The following is a 27,985-nucleotide window of genomic DNA, read 5'->3' as shown; positions in this document are numbered from 1 at the left end:
AAAATAAATAGCCGAAGGCACTTATTTACAGGTACAACATTTTTCTTTCATTTCTTTGGATGTTGTTGCGAATAAGCCAACAATCACTTTCATGTAGTTGGCTGTTCCGCCACAAAACCATCAAGAAATCTTTGCACTTGCAGAAGTTATAGCCGTCGAGATTGTTGGGTTTGTAATATATATAAGCAAGGATTATTTGGTCTTGTTTTGTATAACAAAAACATAACAGAACTCTTTTGTCCATAAAGGGAAAATGGGTCTTACTCTTATTAGGTTTTGGAGACTCTTTGGTGCTTGTTTTCTTGGAGTTTTCTTTTCTCATAGTTCATGTTCCTCTGCTGATAAAGGTATCAAAATTTTCTTGGGTTTTACTCATTATTTTTCTTTCATGGCTTCATGATTTGCAGTTCATCTTTTAAAGAAACTATTGCTTTTCCATCATTTCCACATATATGAATTTTATGCATGGAAACTGGAGTGATATTCTATCTATCTATCTATCTTCTTGGCCTCTTGCCTTAACTTGCAGGTATTAATTAGACAGTTCCATGTGTGCTATAGCAATGGTGGCATTAACTACTTTCTGTATGATTTGATTCCTTTAATCTCAGATCATGAGAAAGGCAGTTAATTATTTAAATTATTAAGTTAATAAACAAACAATAAAGTTGTGATGGTTGTGTTATTATCCTAGATGGATTATTTTAATTGGCAATTATGAAAAGTCTTTTACTAGTTGCCATTTCCATGTGCATAAGTCAGTTCCTTACTGTTACATTCAACTAGCAAAGTCTATCTCACATAATTAGGCTCAGCCAGATGTATGCAATAGGCCTTGTTTTAAACTTTAAGATTTCCTTCAGATTTTTGTTCTACATTACTGAGTTAACCCGAGTTAATTTCTAGGGACAGTGGTTCACCCACATAATTTGTGGGACTTAACATTGAATACATGGGATCAAGTTTAGTTGGATATATTTAATGAAGGTTGTGTGCCCTAGTTAATGCCACAGTTTTTGGTTGAACTTGTGTACACTATTGAATCTTTTTTTCAAATGAACACATAATGCATAATGCTAACCACAATCCTTTCCCTACACAGCACCAAATTACTCATTTGTGAAAGATGCAACTTCTGCTCCACCAACATCTTACTATGACTACATCATTGTTGGGGGAGGAACCGCTGGCTGCCCATTAGCTGCCACTCTCTCCCAAAACGCCAGCGTTTTGCTCCTCGAGCGCGGGGGCTCACCCTATGGCAACCCTAACATCACCAATTTGGCAAATTTTGGAGCTGCACTGTCTGATCCTTCTCCAACGTCTCCCTCCCAACGCTTCATTTCTGAAGATGGGGTGATCAATGCCCGTGCAAGGGTGTTGGGGGGTGGAAGTTGCCTAAATGCAGGGTTTTATACACGTGCTAGTACTGCCTATGTAAGGTATATGCCAAAATTCGATTTCATTACTTAGTAAATGATTCGCAATTCTTTTTTTTTTTAATTTAATTACTAAATTGTGTATTATGAATTTTGATTATGGAACTAGGGATTAATTGTTCTTTCAGTTTACAGAAAAAGAGAAGACTCAACTTAAATTTCTGCTTAAAGTTGAAACTTATATTTACGGTCAAACTAATCCTTCAATATTTCTTTACTTTAAGAAAATTAAGCAATGAATTGACTTATGGTGGCAGGATTGAGGGTATGCAAATTTATTAATGGTGAATTTGTGATAAATTATTAAAACAAAATCATTTAAATATATATATATATATATAAAAGCAATAGTCATATTTCTAATTCTCTGGCTCCTTTATTTTAAAACTACAATAAGTTTAGACTAAATTAGTGAAAATAAATAAAGGAATGGTTCATTGATATTAAATTTGATAGATATTAATGTAATTAGTTTTTTAAGGTCGAACTTCACTATTGAAATTCTCTTGATTGATACATGTATTTAGTAATTAAATATAGATTCATTCGGATCTAGAGTAGCTAAGCGATGAAGTAAAATTAAATTTTGTCCATACATTGATTTTTCTGTTTGAAAATGAGTCACTCGGAATAGATTCATTGCTCAAGTCTATAAAATACAATTAACTTAAAATAAATTTTTAAGTATAATATACAATTTGAGTATAATAAGAGAATAACTAAACATAAATGTTAAAAAAAGAAAAAAGAGAGAAATGGGTAAAACTTGCTCAAAAACAGAATTCATATTTTGTGGCAGGACTGTGGGATGGGATGGAAGGCTAGTGAACGAATCATACCAGTGGGTGGAGAAGATAGTTGCATTCGAGCCTATTATGAGGCAGTGGCAAACAGCGGTGAGGGATGGGCTATTGGAGGCTGGGGTGCTGCCGAATAATGGCTTCACATATGACCATTTTAATGGCACTAAAGTTGGTGGGACAATATTTGATCAAGATGGACACAGACATTCCGCTGCTGATCTATTGTACTATGCCAACCCATCTGGACTGACTGTCCTTTTGCATGCTCCTGTGCATAAGATACTTTTCAGAACTCAAGGTAATTAATTTCAACTGCTAATGCAATGATGTTGTCATGGCTCTGACTTTTAAGTGCGGTATCACAAATTTGAGCAGGAAAAGCAAGGCCAATGGCCCATGGAGTGGTATTTAGAGATGCATCAGGGGCTAAACACAGAGCCTATTTGAAAAGAGGGCCCAAAAATGAAATCATCGTATCAGCTGGTGCACTTGGAAGCCCACAGCTGCTGATGATAAGTGGAGTTGGCCCTGCAGCCCAACTCAAAGCACACAACATCACAGTTGTCTTGGATCAGCCCATGGTTGGCCAGCTCATGTCTGATAACCCAATGAATGCCATTTTCATCCCGTCCCCGCTTCCTGTAGAGGTTTCGCTGATTCAAGTCGTCGGTATCACTCACTTCGGAAGCTACATTGAGGCTGCTAGCGGTGCAGACTTCGATGCTGGTGTTATGGCCACTCGCAGAGATTATGGGATGTTTTCTCCCAAGGTAAGACTTTGTTATTTCTCATTGAGCTGATATGTCATAACCCATTCTATATCTGTTTCGGCTAATTGAGACCTGGCAATCTAATTGAGACGAATAGGCACATGAAAGTTAACCCAACCCAACAAAGCTTTATTTATCATACGTATATTACATTTTAATGTTGTATAAATGATATGTATAAAATAATTATAATCAGAAGTTGACTATACGATATAATTGAAGCAATCAAGAACATTCCAACAAAGCAACCCATAGAATTCTAATGTCAAGGTCTTGTTGAAATGCGCAGATTGGTCAGCTCTCAACTGTGCCACCTAAACAAAGGACACCAGAAGCCATAGCCAAAGCAATTGAACTAATGAACAATCTTGACGAACAAGCATTTAGAGGTGGTTTCATTCTTGAGAAAATCATGGGTCCACTTTCCACCGGTCATTTAAAGCTAACAAATAGAAACCCCAATGATAATCCATCAGTAACATTCAACTACTTCAAGGAACCTCAAGATTTACAAAGATGTGTTGAAGGAATTTCAACAATAGAGAAAGTAGTTGATTCCAAGCCTTTCTCTGCGTTTAGGTACGACTTTTTGTCTGTACCAGAACTAATAAATATGACAGCAAATGCACCAATAAATTTATTACCAAGACATAGCAACACTTCGACATCTTTAGAACAATTTTGTAAAGATACTGTCATGACCATATGGCATTATCATGGAGGTTGTCAAGTGGGTACTGTTGTTGACACTAATTACAAGGTTCTTGGCGTCGATGCCCTTAGGGTTATTGATGGGTCTACATTTAATGCCTCTCCTGGGACCAATCCTCAAGCCACTGTCATGATGCTTGGAAGGTAATCAACCCATACTTCAAAACCTAATTTATTCAATTGACTCTGATATTTATAGTTTGATGATCTAACAAAATTCAAGTTTTGGGTTTGATTTTGTGCAGGTACATGGGAGTTAAAATATTGAGCGAGAGGCTGGCAACTGAGGACTCAAAGTAATTGATCAAATAATTATTTGATTTTTATGTATGTTTGAGAACCCCTGTTCTCTTTTTTTTTTTTTTTTTTTTTTTAATTTCTTGGGCATCAACCTCCCATAAAAATTTGAGATTATCTCAAATTTTCATGGCCTATATAAGCAAAAAGTTATACTACTTCTGTCCTTGTGTTGCTTTATAAAACTGATGATTGTAGTTTATTAATAATTGAAATTTCTTTGGAGCAAAAAGTTTGGATTGAGTTGATGAACATAAAATGGAATAGTTTTTATGGCAAAAATGGAGTAGTTTATAAAAAGTAGTTATTCATCTTCCACCTGTTATGTCCAATCTTATATATTTATTTTACGAGAAAATATAAGCTAATGCGTCCATGGGAAAGTTTAAATCCATCCATGCAAAATTCAAAATGATATGATAACTCAAATTTTCTTATTTTTATTTGGAAACATGGAAGACAAAAAGGTAAATAGAAGAGAATTCTGATTGGGCAAAGATAAAAATCTAATATATACATTTCCAGAAACCAAGTAAAAGAAATTATAATGTAAATGAAAATGAGAAAGAATATGACATAGGATATACCTTGAGGCCCAGAATTTGCTAGCTGCCACCTGCACTGAGGCAAAAGAAAAGAAGGCATCTGCTCCTCTTCATCACTGCTTTTTCTCCTTTTCCCTCTCCCCTTAATCTCCAAAACACTGATGGAAAACAATAAAGGTAGCTAGACACAGAACATACAGGAAATAGGTCTAAATCAGGGTTACTAGAATCTCTAAGTAGACTTTACAATCGTATAAAAGATCATTGCATGGAATGCGTAGAAAGCAGGCACCAAAAGGGATATCCACACAGCATATGCTATTCCGACAAGGCCTATAAAAGCTCTCGGTCTGTGTTACCTTGCTTGCAGTTTGTGTTCAAGTCACAAATATAGCTAGAGTTAACTACATCAAGGAAGAAGAAGAAGAAGAAGAAGAAGAAGAAGAAGAAAGAAGATGATGATAAGTGAACTAGTTGTAGGGCTTCTCTCCTTTGGCAAGCATCGATAAAAAAAATGTGATAGATCAATTTATAAATTTATTAATTAGTTGCTCTATTATAGTTCTTTGATGATTCGCCAAAGGAGAGTTGCCCTTCTACTTCTTCTACTTAATACGTGTAAATCTCAAGAGCTTAGGTATAGCCATTGCTTCCCATCTCAAGCTCAAGGTAAGCTGTAGCTAGCTAGCACTTGTGTATAAATGAACCTGTGATCATTATAATTAAGTTATATAATCTATGTTTAAATTCCTTTTTTACGCCATATTGCTTGTGTTTTATTAGAAGCGCATGTGCATGGTGTTGGGTGTATTATTTATTATATATATCCTATGCTCATGAACTACTACGGTTCAAGATATATCATATCTAACAAATTTGTTCAATATTACTTCAATATACTATATGTAACAAAAGTTGTGCAGAAATTATATATATATGTGTTTAATAGTAACATGCAAATGCAACCAAGTTGTGGATCGATCAAAGAAAATATGCTGATAGTAAAATGTTATTTGTGCGTGTAGCATGAATGCACGACAAGCCATATACTGCTGATTCTTATAGAGAAAAGGACACATATTTGTATATTTTGTGGATTGCAAAAACTAAAAAGTAGTTCATAATTCAGCAATTGGAGATTGTAATTGATTACGCAAAGCTTGAAACTATAAATTGTTTTATTTCCATTCCTAATTTCTGGAAAGAATTAGATTTACCCTTCTCAAATATATCATATACAAGGGTATGCAACCATTAATTGGTAGTATTTATAGAAGATTATTATTATTGTTGTTGTTGTTAATTTTTTATTTGAAGAGTAGTGTAAATGTATGTTATAATTTATTGATCACCTAATATACTAACTCGGTTTATCAAGTGTAATTTTATATGAGTTTTACATGTATTTTAATTCCCTAAAATCCAAGAGGAAGTTATTATTTTTTATATATAGGAAAAGAGTTTTTTCTATTCTTCTTTAATTACCATAACTTCCAAAAGTTATATTATAGAAGACATTGATGACATGGATTAATTAGTTCAACAAGTTTTGAGCACAACTTGAATTATTTTATACTATTAACGTCCGGTAAAATGGTTTGATAATCCAATCACTTTCTAATCAATCATATAAATTACAAGTGTCCATAGTTTCTAGCAAGGATAGCTTATTTTGCTTCAAAAGAGAAATTTATTTAAATGTATATTCAACTAAATATATTATGCTATATTGCTGTTTGGTACATTAAAAATGATTTCTTTTTTTCTTTCTAACAAAAAATAAAGTAAAAAACCAATTAGGATTTTATGTCGAACACAAAAGCATCAAAGTTGAGATGGCCGAGTTGGTCTAAGGCGCCAGATTAAGGTTCTGGTCCGAAAGGGCGTGGGTTCAAATCCCACTCTCAACATTACCTTTTACTCTTTTTCTTTTTTTCTTTTATAAAAGGATTGCTAATTCTAGTTAGGTATTTTCTTTTCGTGTCTAGCACACAGTATATGCACTTTTACATACACATTGGCTTTTCTTTTTTTTCCTTGCAAAAGAATAGTTTTGGAATTTAACCATGATTAGAGAAAAAAAAAAAAAGAAGAAAAATCTATAGCTTAAGCAATATAACAACTATTTAAATTTCTTGTTAATTTTCATAAATGTTCAATATTCGTAAAAGAACTCCATGTGATAGAAGAAATCGTCTTGTAACTTTATTTTATGATATTTTTATACTTTATGTTTTATTTCGTTCAACATTTAAATATTCAACCAACTAATAGAGTTAGTATTTTATAGTTAATATGAACTTTTAGTAATGAACAATTTTATTCTAATAAAATGACATAAACATACATTACAAAGTTAAAATTCATTCGGATAAATTTTATCTTTAAATTCAACTATAAATTATAAAATCCTAAAGTAATATATGTCTTTCCCTTTTAAGTTTGTGATCAATATTGATTTGGATACTTTAGTTAATAAAATCCTTAATTAGAAAGTTAATAACTTGATTGTGGATCAGAGTGTAAATAGCAAACATACAAATCTAATTTTGAAGAAGAGAAAAAAAAAAAAAAAAAAACCTCTCCAGTATTGGTAGATGGCAAGGAAGGACCGGCGGCTTTCATGTAGAGACTTGCATTGATGCGTTTTCTCTTTGTTTTCCCTATTCAACAGGAAAGCCGGTTTACTGGAAAATAAGATCCAGATTATTCCGTTGAAACTCGATATCAAATACAAGGACGACATGGAACCAACAAGGACCACAAAAGTTTGTAGAGAAACATGGGGGATTTTTCTTGCATACTTCCAACACTAAAGACTCGTTATGTTGGAACAAAATGACAAAACGACCTCGACCCCATCCTCGTGGTGGGGACGATGGTATGGTATGATACAGAAAATGACGTTACACAAACTGTAAGAATTTTGCTCTAAAGAAGCAGGACCAGTGTTCCTTTCCTTATCCCTCAATATGTATACAATATGAAATTAAGCCAATAAATTAGTAAAATAATGGGGAAAAAGCTTCACTGCCATACTTTATATTTGCTTTTATATCTGGTACAAAGGTTTTTTTTTTTTTTTTTCAAATTTTAGCATCTTATTTTCATTTTAATTTTTAATTTTAATTTTAGCTTCCAGCAAAAATATATAGTAATGTATCTATATTTCAGCGATAAAAAAAAAAAAAAAAGAAGAGTCGAATTACTCATTCTTTTAAAAATAAATTTTATCAGTTTTCTTTTGAAATATAGAAATTTAAGACTTGAAAACTTTTCAATTGTTGCAACAAACGGTAAAATAAAAGAGAAGTTAGAAATCAGTAAGAGATACAATTATTAAATAATTTTCTATCTAAATAAATATGAGTAAGATGTTAGAAAAGAGAATCACCTGTTTATTTGCTTAAATGATGATGCCATAAGACAGTAATTAGTATTTTTATTATTATTAAAATTATGATTACGTTAATTATTTTGACCGATATTTTTACTGAAAATAATATTAGAATAAATTGCGTAAATTTTAAAAATTAAAAATTATATAGTAAATTCAAAAAATAAATAATAAATATAGTAATTAAAGCAGAAAAGAAGATTGTGAAAGGGTTAATCAATATGCATTGGACAACTGAAAATAAATCCAAAGGAACTTGTGGCTTGCATCGAAACTGCCGGCCACTACAAAAGTTTGGTTGCCGTTTTATGGTTGTTGTTTTGTATTATTTTCTACAAACAGAATCAAGACACCTATTTTGATGTTAAGCCTTTTTATCTTCTGAAAAAGCATTGCAACCGCTTAATTTATTGGTAATAAATAATAATAATTTACTTGGAGTCACTGCTGCTTAAGATGTGATTGGCATTACACTTGTAACTATCGTCGAGAAATCACAGATTTTTTTCATCACAATTGCTTTTCCTACGAAATACAATTATATTTTCAATGTTAACAAGCTTTTAAATTATAATTTTCTTTTCTATTATGTGAAATATATCCAAAATTAAGATTCCAAGAGACTTCTCACTAAAATATTTTATTTTTTTATCGAATACACACATTTTTAAAATTAATTAAAATACAAAATTTAACTATTTATAATTTAATAAAAAATATAGAAAGTACTGTTCGAAGTTAATTATTTATAATTTAGTAAAAAATGTATAGAAAATACTGTTAGAATGCTGTAGGAAGAAAAAAAATGAAAACTCGAACTCAACTTTTAACACCTAACTCAATTGGTACTGTAAAAGGTCTTTAATGAGAAACTAGCATGAAGGTCTATGGCATAATGCACACGCAATTAAACAGTTTGATTTCCAAGCCAACTTGCTAGCTGACAAGTAGGGCATGGATTCTATCATTAGTAGCAAGTCATAAGAAGGACAACTTTGTAAACGCTGAAATACAGGGTTCCTTCCTGGAAATGCCCAAACAAACAACCTGGTAGAATTGAGCAATCAGAATTCTCTCATCTATGCACCGAGAATATCCAATGAGAGACAACTAGAAGATATTGGATGAAGCCAATGTTAAGCAAAGAGAAATAGTTCGTGGCAGGAAAAGAAGTAAAATGCATTCACCATGCATTAGAGAGGCCTCAGAAGTCTGTTCTCATGGTTGCTGTCCAACTCCTTTTCTTGGCTTTCCTCAACCTCAAACTGCAACATCCGCAACCACAGCTGCTTCGTCCCGCTATGACTTTGAAGTAGCTATGACCTCTTCTATATATCCAAATTCTCAATTCACTAATCATGAATCTCTTCCCTCATTAGATGAATCATTTTCCAATTTCACCAAAGCATTTCCACAGTATGCCCTGACTGATCTGGCTGACAAAATCCGAGCACAGGAATACTACCATCTATCTCTGTCAAATCATGTTTGTCTTGATTATATTGGTCATGGCCTCTTCTCCTACTCCCAACAAGCGAGTCATTATCAGGCTTCTCCAATTGCATCAACATCAACTTCTCCTCCTCCTTCAACATCGCATTCCACTGCTTTGGAACCACCTTTTTTTGATATTTTCAACAGATCGGTGACCTTAAACTCTCAATTACAGTATGGTGGACCTGAATCAGACATGGAAAACAAGATAAGAAGACGAATTATAGCCTTCATGAATATCTCTGAAGATGAATATACTGTGGTTTTCACTGCCAACCAAACATCTGCATTCAAACTTCTTGCTGACGCTTATCCATTCCAATCCCATAGAAAACTTCTTACAATGTATGACAACGAAAGCGAGGCAGTTAAAGTGATGATTGAGAGCTCCAAGCAGAAAGGAGGACAGGTCTTTTCAGCTGACTTCTCGTGGCCTTCCCTGAGAATTCAATCAGGAAAATTAAAGAAGAAAGTGGTAAGTAAGAGAAAGACGGAGAGAAAGAAGAAGAGGGGATTATTTGTTTTCCCACTTCAGTCAAGGATGACAGGGACTAGGTATTCATATTTCTGGATGAGCATGGCTCAGGAGAATGGGTGGCATATCTTGCTTGATGCTTGTGCATTGGGACCTAAGGAGATGGAAACTCTTGGACTCTCCCTCTTCAAGCCTGATTTTCTTATATGCTCCTTTTTCAAGGTATTTGGAGAGAACCCATCAGGTTTTGGATGTCTATTTGTTAAAAAGTCAAGTGCTTCAGTCTTAATGAATTCAACTACAGCTGCAAGCATAGGTATAGTGAGGCTTGTCCCAGCTATAGGACCATCTCAGTTCTCTGAAGAGTCATTTGTGGCCGATGTAGAAATTGAGCCTAAGGAAAATCTCGAGTTACATAATGACAAAATTTTGCAAGGCATGTCCTCAAAGCCAGCATCTGGTCACCAGATGAGTAGCAGAAGTTCTGAAATGAATGAAACTGAAGAGACTACTATAAAACAAAAGGAATCAGAAATTGAGGAATTAGAGACACCGCCAACTGAATTTTCCCAATTTAAATTCAATGAAAGTGGCGGAAATGGGAAAACAGTACTTGAATTTAAGGGCTTGGAACATGCAGATTCTTTAGGCTTGATACTTATCAGTACAAGAGCAAGATACCTGATCAACTGGCTGGTAAATGCATTAATGAGTCTTCAGCATCCACATTCTGAAAACGGGAACCCGCTAATCAGAATATATGGGCCAAAGATAAAGTTTGACAGAGGACCAGCAGTGGCATTCAATATATTTGATTGGAAGGGAGAAAGAATTGATCCTGTACTTGTTCAAAAACTTGCCGACAGAAACAACATTTCTTTAAGCTACGGGTTTTTGCACCACATTTGGCTTCCAGCCAAGCATGAAGAGCAGAGGGGACAGCTATCGGAAATGGGAGCACAGAACCTTAATGAAAAGAGAGAAAAACAAAAACCTCATTCTGGTATTTCTGCCATCACAGCTACACTAGGATTCTTGACAAATTTTGAAGATGTTTACAGGCTTTGGGCATTTGTTTCAAGGTTCTTGGATGCGGACTTTGTCGAAAAAGAGAGATGGAGATACACGGCTCTAAATCAAAAGACAATTGAAGTTTAGTTTGCACTTTATATTTTCCATTTGATAGTATTATGAGTAATTCACCGTTATTAGTACATGGGTATATTAAGCTAATATACCACAGAACTAACAGTGATTATAGTAGATTGTAGAGAGGCACTAATTTACTTTCAGCTACATTAGATTTTGGGAAAATAAGTCACGAGGTGAAGTGCATAGATAAGACCATTACAGTATAACATAAGTAGAATCCTTTAGTAGAGTTTGTCTAAACCAAAACTAGTAACATTCTGGTGAAATGTAACAATTGCATATTTTGAATCCAATTTGATTCATAGCAGCAGCATAGGGTCATAGAGTACTCAAAACTGGTTTTGAGTTTTGATTAAACTAATGAGACCTCAAGCTCCACATAATTCTAGTTCTTGAATGTAAATTTTTTGATGATGCCATGAACAAGCAACCTGAAAAAGATATTTAAGGGATCGAAATCTGCCCGTCATCAACTTATATTACATTAAAAGAAGTCATGCAAACCATTGCTCTGATTAACCCATTTCACAGGCAATATCATAATTGAAGCATCAATATCAACAGCTACAAGCACATGCAATGATACACTTAACTCTCTATTTAAACTCACGAAATCAATAAGAACTCCTTGCAACCCGTGAATCCTTTAGATTAACATGATGCTTCCAATGATAAGATATGAGATATTCATATAACCAGACAAGATTTCTTGACAGCCATTTGCATCACTTAATGGGTCACTGGAAAAGAACAACCAGAAAGCACACTTATATATCAAACAAGCTGGAGCTGAAATTAATCAAAGAATCCATTAAGAAAACAAAGGACATGTACCCAATTGCTCATGGTCATAAGAGAAGCTGCAGTCGATGCACATTGCAATATATCAAACTACTTTAGGAATCATCTACCACTATAAGAAGCTGCGGTTCAAAAGAGAGAGCGAGTGAAAAAGAAGGGGGCTATAGGCCACAGCCACAGTGAAGAAGATTCAAGAACCCAAAATGTTAAAAGTTAAGGCGTCCTATTACCTAAAATGAGCTGAACAATAAAATAAAGCCCAAATAGATCAACAGTGGCTTGGCCTCAGTATGTTTATTAAGTTTTAAACTACTTAGCAGCCCAAAGCAGAACTCAGTTCGGCACGTGGGTGATACATATATATATATATATTATATATAACATATAAATTTTTTATTTCAATATTATATACATTTATTTCTGATATATAAAATTTGAATTTATAATTTTATAATTTTTTAGATTTATTAATTAATAAATTATACTTTTAATGAAACATTAGTATATTAATTATATTAACTAATAAATAATTTTTTAATTAAGAATGCTAATTCTATTTTAATAGCTATTAATTATATTTTAATATTTTATTAATTAATATTTTAAATTAAATAATAATTTTAATCATAAAAATAATATTTTTAATAATAATTTTAAAATTTATTTAATAAATTAATATTGTAATTATATAATAAATATTTAATTATAAAATATCTTGATAGTATTAATTTATAAAGTACTAAAATTAAAATGAATTATATAGAGTAATTTTCAGTGTAACTGTTCTTATTTTTTCAATAATTGTGTGATAATATTAAAAGTAGATAAATTTTGAAAATAAAATTTCATACCATGACATAAAATTTGTAACGGCAACTATTAGTTTAATTAAATACTTCAAATCATATTTAGCACTCAAATAATGACTTAGTGGTATATCAGATAAATTTTAAAAATAACAATTAAAAGTAATAGTTTTTAAGATTAATTTGTATATATAGTGATATTTTATATAACAAAATTGGTTTGCCTAAGGTTTATTGACCATTGACCACATTTTTATCTGCATATCACTATTGTGTTTTCATCACACACCTGCCTTCTACCACCAACCAATAATTTATAAAGATAGCGATGGCTTATTAAAAAATATAATTAAAAAAAAAAGACTTTTAAATTTATGAATTTGAAATGATATTGGGGTTATATAAAATCGATGCTGCTATTAATTTGATTTTACCATTATGAATGAGAAAACCTATTGCTATAGGAAGTACTTTGAGCGCTTCAGCTTCACCCTATATGGTTTCAAATTTGAATCATAATGTTCAAAAACCAAACAAGAACTAATTTATTCATTTACTAGATTTATTGCCTTTTTTATAACATAAGTAAATATATCTATCAGAATATTTATTTCTTATGTGCTATTGTTGTTTCCCTCCAATGAAAAGAAAGTCTAATTAAGATGCTAGCTGTATCCATTATTTAAAATGTCTACTAACTATATATACCTAACAAATTAAATACATGCAGGCAACTAGATTAGTTGTGGTTAGGGAATGGAAATTTACTAAACCTAAAGTATAAAATTTGAACATGTGTCTTGACCACTTTTTGATATAAGAGGCTTTTGCATTAATAATTTACATTTAAATTCACTAATATTGTTAATTAAATAGTTATAGTTCGTTCATTAGTTGCGATTCTATCACAGTTCCATTCTTTATCAATTTACTTTCATCTACGAATACTCATGTCAATTCTTATAGAATTTAAGAAAAAAATTAAAGAAAGAAAAAAATAGTTTTATAATTTAATTTTTAAAAAGATATTTAAATATTATCAATAAAAATTAAAATAATAATTAAACTAATTCATAAAAATTAGCATTTTGCCACTGAAATATACACATAAATAAACCGTGTGTGAGAATTAAAATAATTTTAATTTGAGTATTGGACCTGGGCAAAGTTTGATCCCAGAATTTCAACATCTCTTGAGTGGCCTTTGCAGGGATGAGAATAGCAATAATAGACGAGCATTCTTTGACTGAAAATTAAATAAATTCCAAAAAATAGAAAAGAAATCATGTGAACACTCAAGGAAGGTAGGTAAGACCATATTAGTTTTAGGCAGATTTCCAAATCACCATTTTCTTTACATTTAGAATAATGCGGATTTTCAGGGAATATAAGCATATTCTAAGATCTGGCATAGAAAATCTCAACGATAACCTATTTGGCATCCCCAAGGTTTTGGATTGTATATTGGTTGGTTTTTCTTTCCTTCAAATTAAATTAATTGCATATCAAAGTCAGATTAAATAATTAGTTTCTCAATGGGTTTACACCATTTTTCTCAATTTTTGTATATCATTTGGTTTATTATGATTCTAACCTTGATTTTGATATATAAGCACTATCAAAGCAGTGGACCTTCTCCCAGCTTTAGATGCCCAATTTCACTGGGATTCCGTATTATTTTAGATTTTAGTTTTAGGGGGCAGGAGATTCCATGCATTTAAATCATCCAGGTAGTGGATTTTCTCCATCCTCAGAATTTCCTTTCCAGGAGTTGTAGAGCAGTTTGTAGCACCACAAATTAGTATGAACCTGCCAGGTCAACACTTTGTGCTAAATTTAAATATAGCTAAAAATCAACCTTCAATTATATATATTCACAAGTTGGCATGCCCTACTCTATATAATAAAATATAGTGAAGATAAGTAGTTTATTACAATTATTATCAGGCTAATAAAATTTAATAAATATGCACTTTATTATTTCGTGATAATCTAAAAAAATATTAACAATTTAAAATTTAAATCATGGCATTATCAATATTCTCTAATCAGGCATAACTATTTTATCGTAATTATCAAATCAAATAATATCTCAATTGATTTAGGATGACTTGAAATTTAAAAAATTAAGGAATAACAAACATATTAAATATAAAATTATTTTAAAAAAAATGAAGAACATGAACATCTCGTGATAGGCATGATACGAAAGAAAATGTCAACGGATCTGAAACAAGAGAAAAATAATTGGTTTGGTTGCGTTGCATCAAGAAGACCAATTCACTTCAAGTCCAAGTCACCCCTCAAGAGCAACCTTGTAAGCTTCGTGTTTCCCTCGTTTGAAGCCGAAGTCATATTAATATTTCACATTTTCTTCTTCCGATAAAAGAAATGCTCCGAACATGTCCTTACATCTACTGGTGGTTCCATCAATTCCCTACGTTCATGATTAAAAGGATGTCAAAGGAGATATTTGATCGTATGTTATGTCTGACTAGCCACTTTCATAGTTAACCACATGCAGAGTCTGAATTTAGCTTGAATACAGTTTATTCTTTTCAATCTTTTATATTTATTATTCCTAAAGTCTCAATTTCTCAAATTTAATATTTAAAATATAGTTTGTGTATATTACTTTTTTTTTTTATATATTATTATTATAACTAAGAATACAGTACAATAAAAATGCTAACCGCCCAAGTTAATGCCCTCATAGTATATCATGAGATTACAATATGAAACAAGACACTTTCTTTAACCAAATATTTTATGCAACATATATCAGCTCATTTTGCGATGAATCAGACAACAAGCATGCAAGAAAATGAAGGAACAACCAGGGCTTAACCTTTCAAAGTGACAACATTAAGAATATAATTATCATAATATTAAGATTTATATAATTCCTCGTGAAAAAGACACATTAAGTTGTTTGATGGGTTACCACTTCCTTTTGTTTATGCATTCTTGCAAGTTTGGACTTATGACTCTGCTTGTTTTACCAACCAAGTCACCTGTGTTTTTTTCTTCGTCAAAGCAATATTTATTATTATTTTCAATAATTAAATACAAATTTTACAGGCTAAGTGGAAATAGTCTTCTAATTTTATTTATTTCCTTTTCTTACCGAACTAGAAAAATACCTTGTGTTTTGTCCTTCCTGTGAAGTCCACAATTTTACGACATTCATAAACACCAGCAGCGGTTCCTATAATCAGCCTGCAACTGCAACTATAGTTTTTTTTTTTTTTTTTAATAAAGGGTCTTCTTATTGAAGGATATCTACAAGAATCAGAGATCATAATATGAATTGATTTTATTAGTTAAAAGTCAAAAAGAAAAGTCAGAAGTGCTTCTTAAACTTAACCTCCATTAACGGGTAAAAATCCATTAATTTTCATGAATAGGTGCAATAATTGGATACAAGTTAAATACTAGAATATTAAAATTCATTCTTTTTAAAAAAAAATTATTGCTTAAATTTTGAGTATAGCTCCACCTATATACCAAAATCTACAACGTATAATTGACGCATATTCATTAATTTTAAATAATAAAATATTATTTAAATATATAAATATTAAAAAATTAATTATTTGTAAACTAATAAATAACATATAAAGAATATTATGGTAGGACATTCTTTCTCTTTATATCTCTCATTTTCCTTATTAGTAAATATAAAATAAAAAATATTGTTGACAATAATATATATTTCAAAATAAATTAAAATTAAAAACTAATTATTTAGATTTAATTAAAAAACATGTAAGAGCATTACCGAGAATACCATAAATTATGGAGCTCTTCCTGCAGCTATAAAAAACAAGGAGATGACAAATAAGAAAACACCAAGCAACCAACCAAAAACCAACAACTACTAACGATCAATCACCCAAAATCAATTCTATAAATATCAATTCCTACAAATTTATTTCTTTAGTTAGTTTTTCCAATTACTTTCCAATAGCAGCACACACATTTCCTTAATTTAGATTTTTACTTTAATTTTTCTCAGATTTTCTTTTACCGCTTATGGTCCATTCTTTCACATGTTTTTTTTTCATTTTACAAGAAATTAATGAAACAACTAAGATTACAACTTAGATTTTATTAATTACATCAGACGTTTCTTATTTTATATAAATTGATGATAAACAAAAAAAATTGCAACTGCAGAGTAAATTATATTGAGAAATCAAAAAACCTTTTATTTTTTTGAAATGTAGCTCGTATATTTATGAACATTAAATTGACAAAGTAGCACCAATTCTGCACGAGGTTAATCTCTAATTTATTTTCTTCAAAAGAAAAGGCTCTAATTTATTAAGAAAATGAGAATTTAATGAGACAAATAAAAAAGGATGAATTAAATGAAACCGACACATCGATCGTAGCCGTAGGAGAGATCAAGAGTGGAGAAAAATCAGTGCGTTTAACGTGTAGCTGTGATGATAAGTGGACCAGATGTGCGGATATGGAAAGGGCGCTGTGATATGATCCCACATGATTGGACAAAGGAGGGAATCATCGTTTGCAAATATGTCATCATAATCATCGTCACCACCATCAGATCTTACATATATAAGTTGGGGGTTGGCTGGACGCCTACTATTAATGCCATGTTTTTTTTGTTGGAATTACTATTAATGCCATGTTTGCACATAAAGTTAGAAGGCAAAAAGGAAATCTGACAGAAATTTAGATAAGTGCATTAATTCTACTTCTTCTAACCTGATTCGAACTAAAATATGGATAAATTTTATTTTGAATCGACTATATTTACACTCATTTAACTAATTTAAAAAATTGTAATGCTGCAAATTTCTATAAAGTTTAGTTTCTAATTAAAAAACATATAATTTTTTTATTCATTTTATCTTCTTATGTTTTTGTTTAGATATCATTTCTCTGGTTTATCGGTAAATCAAACTAAATTTATTTAAATAATTACAAAGTTAAACGACATTATATTCGTGAAAAGTATAATTTACACGTTTAAAAAGAATAAAGAGAATGTACAATTAACAAGATCAGTCTTGATATTTTTATTCAATTATTGGTGATTATTTTTTTATTAGTTATACCTCGATCAATTAAAAATATTAATACTTTTTAAAAGATATATAGATATTCTATTTTTTTTAATTAAATAGAGGATTAATAAGTCATGGATTATACAACAAGAGATAGTCATTCTCTTACACTTATTACAAAAGTAAATACTCACCTAGTGCAAATGAGAGGACTCAAATTAAAAATTTCAAGTTCCTAGAATCAACGTTCTTGCTACTTGAAGTAGAGCTTAAGGGTTATATATATATATATATATATATATATATATATATATATATATATATATATATATATATATATATATATATATATATATTAATAGAGATAAATAATTATTTTATGATAGAAAAAATAAAACTAAACATTTAATATTTAGAAATACATTTGAAAGAAATATATATTTTTGACAATAATTAATTATTTGGATTAGTAATAGATTGCAATTTTAAAAAATATATATTCTCACTCTTGATATATTAAGCCACATCTCATAAGTGTTTCTTTAATAAATACGTTAGAAAAAAAAATTCAACATCTATTTTACCACTTTCATATAAAAAGAATTCAAAATTTTACGCATTAATAAAAGTTTAAAATTAAAAAAAAAAGTATACAAGCTCAAAATTTTATAACAGAGTGACCATACAACTAATTTAAAGTCGCATTAATAAGAAAAGAAAAAACTAAAAAATGATACAACAATAAATTAAAGAAAAATAAATGAGAAACATGAGAGAAGCAGCTAAGGGGTACATAATTAAATATTACTATTATAATTTTTGTAAAAAAAAAAATAATATGATAAAATTGTGAAAAGTAAGAGTAAATTTAAAATAATAATATAAATAGTTACTGAATTTTACATTTAGTTTTATCTTAGTCATGAAATTTTAATTTAATTTATTTTAATCATTTAATTTTAATTTTAATTATAATTTAATTATATTATTATTAAATAATTAACACATCATATTAATACCAAACTAGTTATTTATTGATTTATTGTAAATTTATTATTATTATTTTAATTATAAAATTAAATTAACAGATATAATTTAATAAATTTTAATATTTAATATTAATTAATGATTTTTTAAAAATAATAAAAAATTAATTATTTTTATATATTTTTCTATTTTTTATTTTTAAAAATTTAAAATTTTATTAATGTAGTAATATAAAAATTATTTTAAAAATATTTACTAATTAATTTTAGTATTACAAGAATCATAATATCAATATAATTGATATTACTACTTTTAGAATTAAAAATTATTATATAACTAAAAATAATTTAATATCAAAAATAATATTAAAAATATAATTTAAGATGTTATTTTTAGAATTAGAATTATTTTCTAATTAAAAAATTAATATATTAGTTAATATAATATTAAAATATAGTTATATATATTTTTTAAAATAAAATAAAATCAGTATTATTATCTAATTATAAGACTATTTTTAATTAATATAAAATATTAAAATATAATTAATATGCTATTTCAGTTAATATTTAATTAGACATATAATTATTAATAAATAAATTAATAATTTTTTAGAAATTAATAAATATAAATTTACATTTTTAAGTAATTGAACATCGATTATTCCTTCAATTCTTTTTACTTTTATTTAAGTTTTTGATTTGTTGAGTCATAAAATTTATTCTTTTTACCTTTATTTAACTTTTTGATTTGTTGGGTCATAAAATTTATATGAAAAGTATACTCCAAATATAATTAGATTTTTTTTAATTATTAAATCTTATAATTATATCATAAAATTCTGAAATATTGGGGTTGAGAGTAAAAGTTGAGTTCTCAATCATGAAATTTTTTTTACAATATTTTTTGATTAAAATTTATAAAATATTTATCTACAAATTAAATATTTATGTGATTTGAACGATGTGAAAATTAATTTAGAAGTTTACATATTTAAATTTATATAAATTAGTTGTATCTAAATTAAATTCTTATAAAATAAATAGAATTTTTAAATAAATTCAGTATTAGTTTGTAAAAATAATTCATAATACTAAAATATTTTTTTAATATATTTTTTAAATAAAATAAACTTTTAATAAAATTTCAATTAAATATATTATTAATAATGTGACTTTTTTGCCTAATGATGAAATGATGCTTAACTTGTTATTGCTAAGGTCTAAATATGGCGTTTGATTATGGTAAAATGAAGACCACTGTTATTTGGTTCTCACTACTTATTTTTTTTCTTTTTCCATTTATGATATGAAGATATAAGATGATGATTTGAACGGTACAATTTAATATTTTATTTTAGATAAAAATAAAAAATCATATTAAAGCATCTCTCTCTCTATCCTTATATATAATTTACACGCTTATAATTTTAAGTTGCCAAATTTCATATTAATTAAATACCAAAAACTAATATCTCAGCAATTCAGCTCTGCTTTTAAGGTATAGTGATGAAGACGAGCTTTTGTCCATTACCGTTCTCACCCACCCTCCTCCGTTTAGAAAAGAAAACGTAATAAATGTAAAAACAACGAAATTAAAGAAAACAACAATCAAATCCACATAATTCTTTTTCCCGTATGTATTTATTTTTAAATTGTTAATACTTTTAATATGTATAAATAACATAAGGTTATGTATAATTTTTATATATTTGATAATATTACAAAATAACTAAAATATAGTATTGTTTTTAACTTTAATTTCAAAAGATAGTATATAATTAATAATATATTTAGTTGAATAATAGTATTTAATTCTAAAAAATAATATATTAATTATTTTAATATTAATTTATAAAAATTAGTATGTTAATTAATAAATTAATAAAATATTTCTGTTTCATAGACATATAATTACTTATTTATCAAATTGTCATTATATGTGGGATTTAGTTTAATATATAAATATTTTTTAAAAGAATAATATTATTTAAAATTATAAGTTAAATATTTATTTACAATTAAAATAATAGCAAGAGCTATGCATTAGAGAATTATTATTGGATGAAATGCATGCAGAATTTGAGTACAAATAGAAAAAAAAAAAGAAAAAGAAATAAAGGCGCACAAGGAAGTAGGGACAATGACATCATGTGAAGTAGCAAAATGTCCACCCAAAGGGAAAAAAAGGTTATTGAAGTTTGAAAGATTCCAAAACTCGACACATATGTGAGACCAATGGCAAAGGCGTGTAAATAAAAGGAAAGGAATGTCCAAAAGAGAAATCAAATTCACATCTATTTTGTAACTAAACTCACGAAGCCTGCATTTTTTGACAGACAAGACTCAAGAGAACACCGCACAGCAAAGCAAAGCACAGCGCAACACAACACATTACAGAATTTTGAAAATTCGCTATATAAACTGAGCAAACAAACTTCATGTGAGCCCCAGCCCCAGCCCCCCCACTCTCTCTTCTCGTTCTCTCTCTCCCTTTCTACTTTCTTTTTCTCTAACTCGAAGCATCTCTCAGCAGCAGGCAGAGAGAGATAAAGCTGGTGCTTGGTTCTGTTTGGTTTTGATTTCTTTTGATTCGATTTCTCGTTTACTAGAAAAAGAAATGGCAAAGAATGTTGGAATTCTCGCTTTGGATATCTATTTCCCTCCTACCTGTGTTCAACAGGTGATTTCATTTCTACATCTCTTATTTTATATTTCTACGTATATATTGTTTTAGTTTGTTATAGTTTAAAGAGATTTGAGTCTCTGTTTGTTGAGAAAATGAAGCAAACAAAATGAATCTGGATTTCTGCATTTCTTTTTGTTTTCAACTTCGAAATTATATTTTCTGATTCTATTATAGCTCTCATTTTAGGAGTTCTTTTATTAGAACAAAAAAACCGGAAAAATTGATTGTTTTGTGGCTGCATTTTGCATAGATGAATTTACACAAATTTATCGATTTGTTGGTGATTTTAATTATTTACATGTGAACGGAAAAAAAAAAAAAAAACAGGAAGCATTGGAGGCGCATGATGGAGCAAGTAAAGGAAAATATACGATTGGACTTGGACAAGATTGCATGGGATTTTGTACTGAGGTTGAAGATGTCATCTCCATGAGGTTAAATATCACTCTGCTCTTTTCGTTTTTTTGGTTTATAACATCATATTACTAACATTTTTTTTTTTAAACTAAATCTGTCAGTTTGACAGCTGTTACTTCTCTCCTTGACAACTATAATATTGATCCTAAACAAATTGGTCGTTTGGAAGTTGGTAGTGAAACTGTGATTGACAAGAGCAAATCTATTAAGACTTTCTTGATGCAAATTTTTGAGGTCCTTTCTTTCTGGATTTATTCAAATCTTTTTTTTCCTTACTTCTTAAAATTTATGTCACTTAATTTTGTTTTTATTGTAAAACAAACAGAAACATGGGAATACTGACATTGAAGGTGTTGACTCATCTAATGCTTGCTATGGAGGAACTGCAGCTTTATTCAATTGTGTCAATTGGGTTGAGAGTTCGTCATGGGACGGACGCTATGGACTTGTAGTTTGTACCGATAGTGCGGTATGATCATGTTTCTTGACTACAATAAAGCAAAATATCTGCATCTAGAGATGCATTTGCATTTTCTAAATGTGCATGTAGATTTAGATGTCAAACAACTTGGTATCTTGTTATCTAATTGCCATGTTGTTTTTACTTATTGTGATATCTTCTTCATTTATCAGGTTTACGCAGAAGGTCCTGCTCGGCCTACTGGTGGAGCTGCAGCCATTGCTATGCTAATAGGTCCAGATGCACCTATTGCTTTTGAGAGCAAATATAGGGGGAGCCATATGTCTCATGCATATGATTTTTACAAGCCCAACCTAGCCAGTGAATATCCGGTATTCTTTATGCATTCCTTCATGCATTTGTCTTGTTCTTATATGTTGTATTCTTTAGGGTCACTCTCTTTTTCCATTACTTTGATTTTCTTCTTTCGTTAGTGTGCTTTTAAATCCACTAGTTCCTGTATAGTAGCATACACAGCTCTCACTTCCTTTAGCTACATTGTAAATATATATTACCCATCAGTCTCTGATCCAGTAGAGGAAATTGATAAAAATGTAAATTGTGTAAAGAAAACATGAGCAAGCAGGGTTTTTCTTACGATGGCCTTATTAGCTTTCTATGGAGCTTTCCGCTTTAGTAGGTTGCATGTAATTATATTTTATCAATTCGAATACGATACCATTGGATTATAAAGAGGTGGAGAAATTTTGGAATTACTAAGTCTGCAATAATCTTGTCTAGCTACCAACAAAAAGTATTTTCTTCAGGATTTCTTACAAGACATTTCCATATTCCCAAACGAAATAGAACCCTGATGCTTAAGATAATATCCTGTTAACTGTTTCTGGAATCTGCTTATACCAACACAACTCACTGAAAAGGTTATAGCTAAAAGATTTGGCTGCATGCACTTGAATCTAATTAAAGCAAAACTCCATGCTTGTTAATTGTGAACCTGCTTGATTTGTTTTTTGGAGGTTGTTTATTTATTTTATGAAATGCCCTTTTCATGTGTGATAATTGCCATTGTAGGTTGTGGATGGCAAGCTTTCTCAAACATGCTACCTCATGGCTCTTGATTCTTGCTACAAGCATTTCTGTGCCAAGTAAGACTATATTAAGTGCTCAAGACATTTTTCTCAACATAATGGAGACTTTTGATGGTTGACAGTGACGTGTTATGTAAATACCTCGATATCCTGTCTCTGTAGGTATGAGAAATTTGAGGGCAAACAATTCTCTATTTCCGATGCTGAGTATTTTGTATTTCATTCTCCTTATAACAAGGTAACCTATATTCTATTACTATCTTTCTTCAGTTTATTACTGGAAGTCTTACAATTTTTAAAGCCAACTATTAATTTGTATGTTTTAACTCCACAACTTGGAGTTCTGCAGCTTGTACAGAAAAGTTTTGCTCGTTTAGTGTTCAATGACTTTGTGAGGAATGCCAGGTTCTTGCCTTTCCTTCATTCTTAAAGAATTTTCTTTTATTTTTTTTGTTTGAGAACCACTATTCGCTGGACATGGTTTCAATAATTAACTGTATTTACTCTTATTTGCAGCTCTATTGACGAGGCAGCTAAAGAAAAGCTTGCACCATTTTCAACTTTAACTGGTGATGAAAGCTACCAAAATCGTGATCTTGAAAAGGTTTGTTGAGAAAACTAACTGATACTTTTCTTAGAAAAAAATCTTTTTATTCGTTTTGCTTGCTTGCATGAGAGAGAGAGAGAAGAAAAAGGAGAGGGATTGGTAGCCTACTTATTTTTCATGGTTTTGGGTCTGTAACTGAAATCCATTGGTTTCTTAGAAAGGTCTCAATTAATACATAGTTTTAGTGAATTATTATTCTGACATCAGGATAACTTGCTGGTGATTTAAACTTCTCATAAAAGAAATTCTAGGAACTATTTGATAAGAGACATATATTCAGAGTCCTTGAAAGGCCGCCACAAGATGAAGAGAGCGATAAGATATGGACAAGATGATTTACCTTGTATCATTCATGTGTAAAATACCAAATTTTTGATCATGTGCAATACCGAACAGCTTCTGAATTGTTAACATAGAATTTCTTAAAGGTAATATTTGGAATGGTGAGGATACAAGTGAAGAATTTGAAGTGGTGCATAGATGTTCTTTAGTTGAGTTAAAGTGTTGATCGGACAGGAATAAATATTTGTTTGATGGTGAATTTGAACTGCCCCTACAGAATCAAATATTCTCTCCAAGATTTTGTTACAGAATATCTTTTCTGTTATTTTACAAGTCTGAACCTTTTCTAAACAACATGAAATTGTGAATTATAAAGTGAAATCCAAATGACATTCATAGGATTCTAGGTATCTTTTCAAATACAGTCCTAGAATAATTAATTGTACTTGTGGAGGCATCTTGCTGACTGGTCATTCATGTCATGCATCTGCAGGTATCTCAACAAGTTGCTAAGCCCCTGTATGATGCAAAGGTGCAACCAACCACTTTGATACCAAAGCAAGTTGGCAACATGTATACTGCATCTCTATATGCAGCATTTGCCTCCCTTCTTCATAATAAAAATTCTAAATTGGTAATCTATTTGGACTTGACAGATCTTTTGGGGTTTATGATTACTGATATTTTGACAGTTGCAGGCGCCTGTATTGCTTCATACTAATAGTGCTTACAGAGTTTGGTCTGACTACTTGCAGGCAGGCAAGCGAGTGATACTGTTTTCGTACGGGAGTGGTTTGACAGCGACAATGTTCTCATTGAGACTGCATGAAGGCCAGCATCCCTTTAGCTTGTCAAACATTGCAACTGTGATGAATGTGACAGACAAATTGAAGTCAAGGCATGAGGTAAATTGTTAGTTTCTTATAAATGGGAAGAATTACAAAGATGTCTTTGTTGGAAAAGCATGTCCAATACACATGAGCTTTCATCTAAGAGCACAAATGGCAACTGCACATAAACTGCCTGCCCTTGGTCCTGTCACAGTTTGGTTTTGTAACATGATTCTACCTTGTTTAGTAGATTCACACACCTACTGAAATGATTTTTGGATTTCTTCTGAGAATTCAACTTAAATGCCTCGACAACCTATAACTATTTCCCCCCTTTGGTTGGTGCACTGAATTTTTATTGTGCCTTAACATGGGGTTTTGAGGTATTCTTGGGCACTTTGATGGGATTACAACTAAGAAAATATCATAGTGTATGAACTTGTAACCTCTTACAGAGTGATCCCGGAGGGGAAAAGGTGAATATCTGCTTGTTTTTAGAGAGGGAGGTTTAGGGTATGAGATAAAATTTAAAGGTGCTATCTTATTAAACTAAATGCGAAATGTAATATTTTGTCTTGTATAGTTCTCCCCGGAGAAGTTTGTGGAGACCATGAAGTTAATGGAGCACCGATATGGGGCTAAAGACTTTGTGACAAGCCAGGATTGCAGCCTCTTGGCTCCTGGAACATACTATCTGACAGAAGTTGATACCATGTATCGAAGATTCTACGCCAAGAAATTGGTTGACAATACCTGTGAGAATGGTTTGATCGCTGATGGTCACTGATAACAAATGGAAGTCATGTAATACTCCAGGAATTCAGCTATTATGTTTTTAGTTATTGTTTTGTCGTAAGGACATCTGTGTTCCCTGTATTCTACAGCAAATAGTTTATTCAGAAGCAAGTGTTAGTGCAATTTTTTGTTTTCCCTCAATAAAATTCCTCTTATTGTCTCCTTCTTGATCGTCTTCTCATGGTTCTGTTATTTGTAGTTTATACTACAGCAAGTAACTAGAAGTGAGGTTCTGAGTCAAAGCCAAGCCTTCTCCAAAGAAAAGCGTTGGATATGGAATAGCTGAAAGCTACGTCCTTGACTGGAAATGGGCCCGTCTATATACTGCCTAAGCAGAGCTTACTTTTCGATATTCTTCCAAGTCTTTACAAGCCATGAATGGTTTGTCGCTAAATGATTTATGGTCGATATTTAATTGAGATGCCAATCAAATGGGGCGACACCTGACATGTCGCAAATTAACTTGAATTTCTTTACGGTGGATTAGATAGAAAATTACAATTTAAAAATTAAAGTTTGAAAATCCTAAATATGGTCGTACAACAGCAGGAGGCCCGAATATCCATTCTCCTCTCTGTTTATAGTTTTAAGAACAAAAGGAAAAATCAACATAGTTAATTGTTTCATGTGGTTTAATTTTTGTTGATACTTGATACATCATCAAGATTTTAAGGAGCCTTGTTTTCTGAGACTGGTAAATTTGATTATAATATCTGTTCTTGAAGTAATTTCACTTAAATCATTAAATTAAATCACTAATTTAGTAAAAAAGAAAAATATTAAGCCGGCCATTAGAAACCGGTGAACAACTGAGAAAACAAAGAAACATAAAGTTTTTCTTCCTTTCTTTTCTATATATTTTTTAAAGGGAATTCCATGCAATTACATAACTTATTTCTTAATTGGAATAAGATAATTTATGGGTTGGTTTTGATAGCCAAAAGGAGTGAACATACAACGCAATGCTCTAATTTTGATGCCTAAGTTGCGACAAAACAGAACTGAAAGATGCAAAATTCTGGCCAACTTTAGCAATGAATGGAGAGCATTGTCAAATTTTGGGAGAGAAAATTAGTATTGATTTTCTCACACAATCTTTTCTTATAATGTTTGCTATATACATAAAAAAAATTATACTAGCTTTACACGTGTCAGGTTCCTATTGGTGACATACATATTCTATTAGCCCCCTCAAGTTGGAGCATACAGATTCTGGATGCCCAACTTGGAAATGGAAGCTTGGAACAGAGTTGTAGGAAAAGGCTTTGTAAAGGAGTCAGCCAGTTGTTTTGATGAAGGGACTGGCATAAGATTGATGATTCCACGTTGAATTTTCTCTCGGATGAGGTGGCAATCAGTTTCTATATGCTTGGTCCTTGCATGATATATATGATTCTCAGCAATTCTGATGGCAGACAAGTTGTCACAATACAAATTTGCTGGAAAAAGGGGGAGCTGCAAATTCTGGAGGAGAAAGTGAAGCCATTGTATCTCACATGTCACTGCAACTATAGCTCTATATTCTGCTTCACTTGAAGAGCATGAGACTGTTTGTTGTTTCTTTGACTTCCATGAGATCAATGCTGAACCGAGAAAAACACAGAACCCAGTGATGGACTTTCCGGAATCAGGGCATGAAGCCCAATCAGAATCACTAAAAGCTTTAAGCCGGAGATCACCTGTTGCTGGGAAAAACAAACCCTGTCCTGGAGTCCCTTTCAAATACCGGAGAACTCTATGAGCTGAGGTCAAATGAATATCTGTAGGGGCTTGAAGGAACTGAGATAACTGTTGTACTGCATATGCTATGTCAGGCCTAGTATGGGTAAGGTACAGCAGCTTGTCAACTAGACTTCTGTATGCTGTAATGTCTTTGAGGACCTGCCCCCCTGTTCTAGATAATTTCTCAGTGGATGCTATCGGAGTTAGTACTGGTTTTGCTCCGAGAAAACTAGTCTCTTGCAAAAGATCTAAAGTGTATTTTCTCTGACATAGATTAATACCGGTTTTGGACCTGACAACCTCTAATCCAAGAAAAAATTTTAGTTCTCCAAGATCCTTAATTTGGAAAGTATCATCCATGAATCTTTTTATCTTTACAATTTCTGTCATGTTCGAACTTGCTAAGACAATGTCATCCACAT

The 27,985-nt window shown here is 30.9% G+C and overlaps 3 protein-coding genes and 1 non-coding gene across 5 annotated transcripts; all 4 read left to right on the top strand.

Annotated features, from left to right (window-relative positions):
* The first annotated feature begins 74 nt into the window (after positions 1–74).
* LOC8288052 (protein HOTHEAD-like) lies at positions 75–7,601 on the top strand. 2 transcript variants are annotated; one of them, XR_007215860.1, is made up of 7 exons: positions 75–347; positions 1,103–1,442; positions 2,239–2,540; positions 2,618–3,012; positions 3,302–3,867; positions 3,969–5,234; positions 7,240–7,601. XR_007215860.1 is itself a non-coding variant. In XM_015715320.3 (6 exons), the coding sequence occupies exons 1-6, from the start codon at positions 254–256 to the stop codon at positions 4,021–4,023; spliced, it is 1,752 nt and encodes a 583-aa protein (XP_015570806.2). In that variant the 5' UTR covers positions 75–253; the 3' UTR covers positions 4,024–7,601. The 2 variants fall into 2 exon arrangements, 1 of the variants encoding a protein (XP_015570806.2); XM_015715320.3 differs by having other exon boundaries at positions 3,969–7,601.
* Positions 6,395–6,475, top strand: TRNAL-AAG. The gene has a single exon. It is a non-coding gene; the product is annotated as a tRNA-Leu (tRNA).
* A 1,255-nt stretch (positions 7,602–8,856) lies between the features above and the next one.
* LOC8265394 lies at positions 8,857–11,376 on the top strand. The gene has a single exon (XM_002509647.4). It carries the CDS (start codon positions 9,140–9,142, stop codon positions 11,087–11,089), a length of 1,950 nt encoding a protein of 649 aa, XP_002509693.1. The 5' UTR covers positions 8,857–9,139; the 3' UTR covers positions 11,090–11,376.
* Positions 11,377–21,036: 9,660 nt separating this feature from the next.
* LOC8265393 (hydroxymethylglutaryl-CoA synthase) lies at positions 21,037–26,003 on the top strand. The gene is made up of 12 exons (XM_002509646.4): positions 21,037–21,395; positions 21,729–21,835; positions 21,920–22,052; positions 22,144–22,287; positions 22,452–22,610; positions 23,311–23,384; positions 23,490–23,565; positions 23,677–23,732; positions 23,844–23,931; positions 24,710–24,850; positions 24,972–25,121; positions 25,630–26,003. The coding sequence occupies exons 1-12, from the start codon at positions 21,333–21,335 to the stop codon at positions 25,831–25,833; spliced, it is 1,395 nt and encodes a 464-aa protein (XP_002509692.1). The 5' UTR covers positions 21,037–21,332; the 3' UTR covers positions 25,834–26,003.
* The last annotated feature ends 1,982 nt before the right edge of the window (positions 26,004–27,985 follow it).

This window comes from Ricinus communis, chromosome 5, assembly GCF_019578655.1.
Source record: "Ricinus communis isolate WT05 ecotype wild-type chromosome 5, ASM1957865v1, whole genome shotgun sequence".
Taxonomy (NCBI): Eukaryota; Viridiplantae; Streptophyta; class Magnoliopsida; order Malpighiales; family Euphorbiaceae; genus Ricinus; species Ricinus communis.
This window is presented reverse-complemented; position numbering and strand designations above follow the sequence as displayed.